This window comes from Arachis hypogaea, chromosome 9 (genome assembly GCF_003086295.3).
Source record: "Arachis hypogaea cultivar Tifrunner chromosome 9, arahy.Tifrunner.gnm2.J5K5, whole genome shotgun sequence".
NCBI lineage: Eukaryota > Viridiplantae > Streptophyta > Magnoliopsida > Fabales > Fabaceae > Arachis > Arachis hypogaea.
Genome location: NC_092044.1, coordinates 107,221,794 through 107,232,462, shown reverse-complemented (window position 1 = coordinate 107,232,462; position 10,669 = coordinate 107,221,794). Strand labels below are relative to the sequence as shown.

The window sequence follows — 10,669 nt, the reverse complement described above, 5'->3', positions numbered from 1 at the left end:
ACCAAAACTAATGCCACCATAGAACTTCTCTTACATTTATCATTGTATTAAATAAAACTTTAATTTTATTTTGTTTTATTTTTTAAATTGTATTTTTAAGACGATATTTCAAATTTTACCGTTGTTTATAATTTTATTTGCTCAAATAAACGAATGGATATAGATTTTTTAAAGTTTATTTATTCTATTTAAACTCTTGTTAGATATTAAAATAGGACTTTGAAGTTTGTTAGGACTGAAATAGAAAATTTAAAATATTAGAGATTAAAATAATACTTTATTATTTTTTATAAAAAATAATTTTTTGAAAATAAATAGCATAGTCATGTATCATTCATACCCTTCTTTAATGCACCTAAGAGATCAGTGGGATACCTTCTTATAGAATGACATTCGCTTGAGATTTCTTAGCAAACACTATCAATAGGATGCAATTCTGATTTCATAATAGCAAAAAATGTTAACATTCTCATCTTGAGCAACAATTATCAACATGCCACTATATTTTCCATAAGGGAAAACTCAGGTGCAGTCGACTTTATGTGAAGTTGATAGCTAAAAGTTATTAGATGAAAATTTAGTCAAATCAGTCAAATCATCTAACGGCTCTCCGTTATCAACTTCACGTGAAGTCGACTGCACCTGAGTTTTCACCTTTCCATAAATATGTGTGCTCAGAAGACCTTATTATAATTAAGGTCTAGTTTAGATAAACAATTTAAGAATAAATAGTCATTTTTTATTATAAAAAATTGAGGTGCTGGTAATATTGACCATGACTAATTTAATTAAATTTTATAATTATAAACGATTATATTAGTTTGACATTTCTAATAACCAAACGTTAATTTGTAAAATACACCATTAGTCTTCAATCTTAAGTGAATGTCATCTAAATCCCTTTCTTTGAATTGGAACACTCCACCATTTCTTCTTCTCTTACTCCTTACAAAATTAAAACCCTAAGCCTCATTTAATGAATTCAATATCATTTTATAGTAAACTTCACAAAAATAAAATACCAGAGAAATCTATTTAAACCTTGAAAAAATAGAAATCATAACAAACATCAAAGAAATCGATCAACCACACAGAAATCGATCAAACTATCTGCACCACGGCAATGGTCGCAAAAGGGGTGGACAAACTTGTTGCTGGCAGAGCGAGCGATAGGGTAGCCGGATCAGCAAAGAAAAGGAAGTTGAAGATCTTTGGGCATCGCCTTCTCTTCTTACATGTTTCCATCATAGAGAAAGATATCTGATGTTGTCACGGAAGGCGGCGGAGCAAGTAATGGGGCAACCAGGATCGATGAAGGATAGGTGCCACGGAAGGCAGCGGAGCAAGCAATGGGGCAACCAGGATCGACGAAGGATAGGAAGCTAAAGATCTTTAGGCATCACCTTCTCTTTTTGTATGCTTCCATCATAGAGAAAGACATTGTTTAACGACCTCTCTTTCTCTATCTCTCTCCCTTCCTCCCTCCCTCCTGTAAGTATGAGTGTAAGTTTAATGCAATGGCAAAAGAAGAAGAAAAAAAGAAAAAGGTGGAGTGTTCGAAATCAAAGAAAAGGTTTAAGTGACTAACGCTATATTTTATAAATTAATGTTTGGTTAGAAATTTCAAAAAGATATAGTCTTTCATGGTTACAAAATTTATTTAAACTAGCCATGGTCACTATTGTCAGCGTCTGCCTCAATCTTTCATAGTAAAAAATAATTATTTATTCTATTTAATTAAGATCTTTAAAAAAAGAGCTTAATACATAAGAATTTATATTAAAGGCTGTTTGGATAAGTTTATAAGTGTTTTTTTTTTAATTTTTAACTTATGAAAAGTTACAACATTAATGTTTAGTACAATTTTTAAAATTAACTTGTGACTTTTTAAAAAGTAATTTAAAGTGTTTATGAAGAAGTTAAAAAAATGACTTCTCCTATAATAAAAAGCTTTTTGTCATTCTCTTTTTAAAATAAATACTTTTATGACTAAAAAATCAAATACAAAATAACTTAAGTTACTTTTAATATAAGTCCTTATATTTTAAATTTCTTTTCTAAAAGAATTTAATTAAATCATTTATCCAAATTGACCTTAAAAAAATGATAAAAAAATATATTATAATGGAAGTAATTTTTTTAACTTTTACATGAGTACTTAAATGACTTTTTAGAAAGTCCCAAGTTAGTTTTAAAAATTGTATCAAATATTAATGCGATAACTTTTCATAAGTTAAAAGTAAAAAAAAAAAAAATTACTTATGGACATATTCAAGAGAATAAATCTTCTCAAAATTTTTCTCTTAATTGTTTAGTAAAGTATTATCTCTTACTTTACATTCTTTAAGTGGGACTAAGAAAACATGTGAGAAAAGATATTAAATAGTAAGAGATCATACTTTACTAAATAATTAAAAGAAAAAAACCGAAAGGATCTACTCCGATTCCCCTATTCAAACTGTTCCTCCCTGAATCTCAATAAACCAAATTTTCTTTAAGACAGGACATGACGCTAAAATCTGTAATTAGAGATGTTAAATTGTGTCAAATTCATTGGGTTAAATTGCTAAAAAACAGATAAGGCTAAGAATTTGAATCTACTAAATATAAAATTATAATTTTTAAATACACTTTTCTAATTTTTTTCTTATTTTGATATTCTATTTATTTATTTTATTTTATAATTTTATTAATTGAAAAATTGACAATGAATTTGTGTGTTAATAGTTTTAGATATTTCATATTTGTATGATAAATTAATAATACAAATATAAATTAAAAGAAAAAAAGTATTAAATATGTGGAGCTCTATATATTTGGAGGATTGCCAAAAATAATTGAAGCAGCCACTCTAAGCCAGGTGCAAAAAAAAAAAAAGGGAAAAAGGACGAGAAGTAAAAGTAGCAAGAAAGGAATATATTTTCTTTTTGACAGGAAGAAAGGAATATTACTTGAAGCTCTTTTGGTCTTTATTTCCTATGTTTCCTTTTTTCTACAACAGAATTTTTTTTGTAAAGAATAAAATTGGATTAAGAGTGAATATTTTAGTTAATTTTTTTTTGAAATGTGTGTATTGCACATTATATTTTTATTTTTTTATTTATAAAAAATATAATTTTCACTCTTCACTTTGCATCACTCTTTATCATAGCATTACTATTTACTCATAACTCATAAGACAATAATACCTAGAGATGGAAAAATCGTTTAAATAGTGAAAATGAAACACATAAATTGATTTATTTGATTTGGATGAGTATTCTCCCTAAACAGAATAAAATCAGACCATAAACAATCCTAGTAAATGTAGGGGAAAGTTTGGAGATAAGAACATGTTTTTAACCTTTAAATTTTGAGTTTATCACACACTGCTTGCTTACTGAATCTATTAAGTTTAGCATGCATGTGAGAAGTAGTGAAGTACCCACATGTAAAATTTACTTGATCTAGACATCTAGTTGTGTATGGGCCATTGATTAACAGGTTAGTGTTGACTGTTGTCTCCAAAACTACATCATACAACTTGGTCCACCATAATTAATTATTTACGCATGATCCAATCATGTGAAACTTGCACGAGAACAATGACAAAAGATTTGTGAGCTTATTCCTTTTTGTAATATCAAATGTATTTAGCATAACCCATGTTACCTTGACCAAAAACCGAAGCATAGCCTAGGTTAATAGAACATATATTATGTCCAACAAATCTAATCAATGGGCTTTGCAAAAGATTTTGTAAATCAGAAAAAAAAAGATGCTGTTGGCTTTTTTTTTTTTCTCGGTCTCTCTCAAATTTAAATTTTTAAGAGATCAATGAATTGTGTATACATAAGACAATATTTAAATTCTCAATCTTTGTTTAAGTGGACAAATTAATTGAACAAATGGACCAACCTAAGTTTGTTAAATTTATAATAACTAAACCCAATTTATAGTAAAATCTGGGACATCAGTCCCAATAACAAGCTTCTCATTCTGATTGGCTGAAAAAAGCCTCTATACACTTTCTGCACAAAAGAACTTTTATACCTAACAACTCTCACTTTTTAGTAGGGATGAATACTGATAGCGGGTATTCGATTATCTGTTTGAACCCGAATCGAACTAATTAATTTGATTTTGTAATGGGTAATTGGGTTCAACCCAAACTAAATTAATAGCCTTTGTTAATAATTAGTTTGGGTATCAATTTGGGGATATGAAATTCAAACCAATTCGTAAACCCAATTATATATATATATAAAATTTTTAGTGGCTTTTAGTGAGATTATTTACTATTAATATATTTGGATTTTAATAAATTTAGTTTTTAATGTATTTAGTGTTTAACATGTTTAGATTATTTTTATTTTAATATTACATGTTTATTGTACTCGTTGAATTTTTAAAAAATCGAACCAATCCGTTCTTTATCGGTTTGGTTTGGTTCGAGTATACACAAAAAAATATAAATCCAAATCAAACCGAACTAATTACATTTTGATCGGTTTAATTTTAGTTTCACTTTGAACTCGAACCAAACCGACCCGTATATATATATATGTTTTGGGATAAAAATGACATTTCATCCTTTTAAGTATTTTAAGAACGTCATTGATCTTGATCATATAAAAAAACAGTTAGTTTTTGAAATAACTAACAAAATATTTATAAAATCTTTCTAACATTAACAAACAATGTTTTCTAAAGTTGAAACACTATATTACAAATTTTGATAGATTAATGAAATTAATTTAAAAATAAAAGCATATAAAAATATAACATCTTTTGTATTTGTTCAATGATTCTAAACTTTCATTTAATTTTAAAATTGGCAAGTTTGAAAGAACCTTTAACATTGTCCACACAATTAAAAGAACAACTATATTACATATACATAAAAAAATCATAATTTTAAAAAATTTATATTCCTATAATGTTATTTCGGATAAAAATATTAGTCAATACTAAATTGACTACATATATAAAAGGCATATTAAAATACAAATATATATATATATATATTAAAAATAAATTAATTAACAATATATTTATACAAAAATATATGATAACTAATTTGATGCTTAATTCTTAATGTGCATAATATTTCTACTAACAGAAAATCTTTGAAAATTTAAATAATTACACAACACTTCTTATTTTTTTTTCCCTCTTAAACATGTCATAATTCATTTTAAAATAACAACTCAAATTACGGACAATTTATTTTAAGTGAATCAAGACAATTATTGGTAACAAAATTTATTTGAAGAATGCTAAAAAATCATCAGAATTTTTGTTTTTATTCATCAATTAACCATTAAAAATATATTAAAAATATATTGTTGAATTACTGAACTAAAAGAATTATTAAACAATAAATTTTGATGGTCTTGGAACATTTTTCAATTTATTTTTCGTTTTTTTTCCGTTATATAAAAATTATTGCGTCGAATTTCAAACATCTAAAGAAGTTACAAAAATTGCACAAGCCTGTTGCTTGGATCCAAGTCTCTTGTAAATACAATCTCAATAAGCTACTGAATTCATTAGAAATTCTTTGAAAATGAAAAATGGCTAGACAAGTCTTAATTGCAACATCGTGTATTCCTAATACCATCAACTTCTATGCACTTGATTCCAGGCAACTCTCGGTTGATAAAGTCTCCAATATGTCATAGTGGCCATACCCATGAAACAACACATTAATACACATATCCTTCTCATTCCTGTATTCTTCCCCATATTTAGCTATGTTTACCAAACTAAGAGAGCTTGTGTCCCTCATGAAGACTGAGATAGGTGTCCTATTATTTATGCAGAGTGTATTAGACACAAATGTTCGAAATAAACAGAAATCATATTCACTGAATCCTAGCAGTAGCATTAGAACAATAAATTTTATATCTATCTACAGATAAACACATCTGCCTTTTTTTGTATCATATTTCAAAATAATTGTGGTTTGTTCTGAGATTGATTCTAAAAGTTTGTGACTTATGAGACTTGGGTACTAAAAAATTGTAAGAAACAAGGATCTTGATGATTCGTTGTAGTTTTTGAATTTCATTTTTTATCAACAACAAATTCTTGTTAATGAAAGATAACTACTGTCTAGGCATGACATCAAGTGCAAATTTAACCAAGCAAGTAAGTAGAACCAACACAGAGAAATCAAATTCTATAAAAAATAATACTCACTTCAAAACATGAGAAGCCATCAACAACTCAGGTTCCCCGCCCCATACATAAGGCTGCTGAATTCTCTTTACATATGTATCAAAGTCCCCTTCTATAAACCTAAGGAAGCAACACAGGAATAATAAATAATAGAGTCATTGAAAACATAAACCAACAAATTCTTGTATATATATATTATATCATATCATATATGACAAATCCTACCATTCAGTTTCCTCGCGTCTCTTCATCAACTCTTCTACCACCTAAATAAAACAATGGCATAACGGTCTACCATGGTTACAGAGATCATTTTTAAAAAATAAGTGTACTAAAGCAAATAGAACTATCTTATCTGCATTTCAAACAGCAAGATCTTACCTGAGCTCTCAGTTCGTCGGCAAGTTCCCTTTGGCGCCTCTCGTCAGGTGCTGCTTCCCCATTTCTCAAACAAGCTCCATGAGCTATGGCTCTAAATAGACATCGGCCATCAGCAAGCACGCCTATACCATTCATTGAGATAATTGATAAATGAATAGTTAAATAAATATAACAAAACATTCTTCAACTTACAACCTCATAAATATAATAAATAGAATAGCTCTTCATGTTGCTTGTATAAAGAGAACAAAGGGTTGTGGTTCAAGAGAACCAGTCTTAACGATTTTTAACAAAAGAAAAGAGTCTTAAATCATTGAAGGTTATACAGGGTTGCTTTGCATTTCTTTGAAGTTTTAACAAAAAAGCTCTAGCACAAACACAAACTAAAGGAAAAGAAACCCAAAACAAGCAACATAAAACAAATTTCCTTAAAACAAACAAATTAAAGAAAAGGAAATAAATCATTCATTAAAGACAAAAGTGGGGTTTTATTTTACATAAAGTGACCATCATTGTTAAAAGTTGCATCCTCCCAAATTAAAAGCATAGTTCATTTATTTACACATTACTCATGCAATCAAACACTTTTCATATTATAGAATTAAAAACAACCATGCAACAAAAAAAAATAACAACTATATCAGCCTATCAGCCTCTCATATATAATTAATCACTGTCTCTTGATGGAAAAAACAAAAGGTCATATATGAAATCAGGAAACAGAAAGAGGAAATTGAAATAAGAATGAACGAACCAGTGACTCTGTAATCAGAAGAGAGTCCATCCACCTTCACTCCCTGTCCCTCGGTATTCATGTCGCGATTAACCACAGTCGCAGTCGCCGGCGGCGTAGCCTCGAGATCGGCGACAGAGGAAACCGGTGGGGCAAGGCAAGCACAGACACCGAACAGGAGCCACGCCGAATCGGGACGGTGGAGCCACCTGGCAGGCCGCGCGTCCCACGCGACGTTCCAAGATCCCTCGCCCTTCAGCTTGTGGTCGTGGTGGTGCACCGCCACCACGCCGCGATGTCGGAGCTTCTTGCCACTTCCGGCTCCGCCACCACAAGGCATGATTGCATGCCATATCGAAGCCGCACCTCCGCCGCCGAAATCTCCGCCATGATTGCAGGCACTGGAGTGGTGTCTACGGGTGTCTGTTCGTCGGAGGAGTTGGGGAAAAAGCGGCGGAGCATGGAGGAGACGAGCGGAGGAGTGGTGGAGAGATGCATGAAGGATGGCGGCGGAGAGGATCCAAGGCTTGGGACGTGTGGCGCAGAGCACACCTCTGAGCATGGATTGTTGGCGGTTGAATGGTAGTGCGTAGTGTAGTAGTGGATGAATGATGATACTATCGTGTGCAGTGGCTTATCCTACGCACCCATGGTGGTGGTGAATGAATTGGAATTAGTGGGCAGAGAGGAGTTTTTGGTTGGTGAGAACAACAACGTGTATCTGTGTGTGACGGCGAAGCATGCTTTATTGGACACACGAGATAGAGGGAATAACAATAACAATAACAATGAGAAAAAGTAAAAGTGAAAGAAATAATAGAAAACAAAAAGGCAACCACTTTGGGGTTAGGTGGGGTCTGAGATTTTGAGGTATATTTCAAATGCTATTGTTGGAGCTAATTAACACATGCCTATTTGGCAACTAATTATTTTTAATTTATTCATTGTTGTTATCAAATTATTTAGGATAGCTCATTAGAGAAATAACTACTATACTTTATTATAAACTAATTAAATGCAACATACAAAACTATTTTATATTCATTAATATATATCTTTGCATCGTATAAGTACTACATCAGGTAAAATTATTAAATATAAAAATTTATGTGTGATTATCTTCCTATAGTAAAAAATTATTAGATATTTTAATATATTTAATTAAATTATTATTTAATACTTTTTAATTAATAATTTTATATAAATATAATTGTATGTAAATTTTTACCATTATAAAATTAAAGATGAGTACATAACAACGCTCTCTTTCAAAATATATTAAGGGTATAGTTTATTTATGATAATATCAAGACTTTTGCCATCAAGCCTCATATGAATAATTAAGTTTAATATCCTTTGTAAAGAAAATTAATATAAAGAATTATACTTTGGTATTAAACTTGAACGTATTGTTAGTAGATGAACACATGCGGCATAATTTGGTTTCCTTTTTTGAATTTGATTCTTATGCAAGCATTAGTAAATCTGAAAATTAAAAAAAAAAAATTGCTCCAGAGTCCGGAATCATCTAATCGCTAGCTTACCTATTCTGGTAGTTTTCTTTCTTTTTTTTTTTTTACTTTTTCTTTTGTCGAAGATAATTACGGCGAATAAAGGATATTCCTTTCTTTGTGCTGCTGTGTAGACTGTGATGGTCCCATCTTCATCCACAGTAGCGTGCATATCGTTTGGTCAATAAAACACGTAAAAAAGGCTATGAAAAACAATTGTAACCTATTAGAATATGGCTCTTAACAAAGAATAAAATAATAATTTGGTCATCACAAAAAAAATTGAGATAAAAAGAACTAATGTCTTACTTTTGTAGTTTATTTTGGTTATTAGGTACTTTTTACCAATACACGCATCAATAATTTTGTTAAGAGTTTATTTTTAGTTGCTGTCTGACTGAATTCTTTAATTTGTGAGGAGGACAATTACATTATGCGAAAGGTTCCATTTCTCTTTAGAGATTTTATCCGCAACATATCACGTATATTTGCGTTATAAAGGAAAACACCATGTCACAATTGTCACACGTTATATAACTTTATATTCTGGCACATATATAGAAGTTAAAAGTTAAAACTATAGGGATTTCAAAAGATTTCAGCCCGGAAATAGTGAACGTATATATATGGTAAAGATTTATGTGTAATTATTTTTACGTAAAATTAATAGATAAATATTATTAGATGATTGAAATATTTAATTAAATTATTTAATTATTTTTAATTATTAATTTTATATAAAAAATTACATAAATTTTTATATATATAAAAAAATATTATATAAATATAAAAAATTAATCATTAAATCAATTATATTTATATATAAATATATATAATATATTTTTTTATATATTTTAATGTGTATAATTTATATTCTAATATATATTATAAATGGATAATTTTGTTACTATAATAATAATAATAACAAAATTTTATCCTATTAAGTAAGATTGGTTATATATATTAAACAATATTATTGTGTTTTATCATGTATTATGTTTATAGTGAAACTGATATTAAAATTAATCTATGATACATGGATGCTGTCATAGATATAGAATACGACACGATATGGGACACACGGATACATGAATTTGAAATTCTTATGATCCACATTGTTCCGACAATATATATTATGCATAGCACAAAAGATTTATAAAATTAAACTACTTTTACAAAAAAAAATCGTAGATTGATAAAGTCTCTAACTAAAAAGACTAAGATATCTGTAGATAAAAAATTAAATAATAAGATTCTTAGTTGTTATTTTTATATGAAAAAGTCTAATTTTATATTAATAATTAATTTTAATATTCGTTATCTAAGATTTAAAATAATTTAACGTGTATACTTTTACATTTAATTAAGTGTTAACTGTTAAATCTGTTGCACAAATAAAAAAAATTAATTTTTATACTTTCTATTTAAATATAATATTTTTTCTCTTTATGTATATAAAATTATAATTAGATATTAGCATAAAAAATTATATTGATAGTTATAAAATTAACTCAAAATTAATTTTTTTTAAAACAATTAAATCTTGATTCTAACTTTTAATTATAACATTAGTATTCTCTCTAAATTATATGTAATAAATATTTGAAAAAATAAAAATAAAAATATAAATTAAAAAGATAAGCGGTGAAAATTTAAAACTAAATAAAAAATTAAAAAATTATGTATATAAAAATAATAATAATAATATTTTTATTTAATTATATTATTTTGTTAATTTTGTTTTCTATAAAAGAGAAAGATAGAAAAAATAGAAAATGAGAGAAAAGAGAGAGAAAGATAAAGATGAAGAATGAGAGTGAGAGTGAGAGTTTGTTAATTTTGGAAGAAAAATTTTTATTTTAATTGTAAAAAAATATCGGAT

General features: G+C 28.3%; 1 protein-coding gene across 1 annotated transcript; it reads right to left on the bottom strand.

The window, feature by feature from the left end:
• Positions 1–5,383: 5,383 nt before the first annotated feature.
• On the bottom strand, positions 5,384–8,128 carry LOC112711549 (uncharacterized). Its single transcript, XM_025764230.2, has 5 exons — positions 7,298–8,128; positions 6,544–6,665; positions 6,388–6,428; positions 6,184–6,282; positions 5,384–5,789 (listed from the first exon to the last, which is right to left on the bottom strand). Exons 1-5 carry the CDS (start codon positions 7,836–7,838, stop codon positions 5,609–5,611), a joined length of 984 nt encoding a protein of 327 aa, XP_025620015.1. The 5' UTR covers positions 7,839–8,128; the 3' UTR covers positions 5,384–5,608.
• Positions 8,129–10,669: the final 2,541 nt, after the last annotated feature.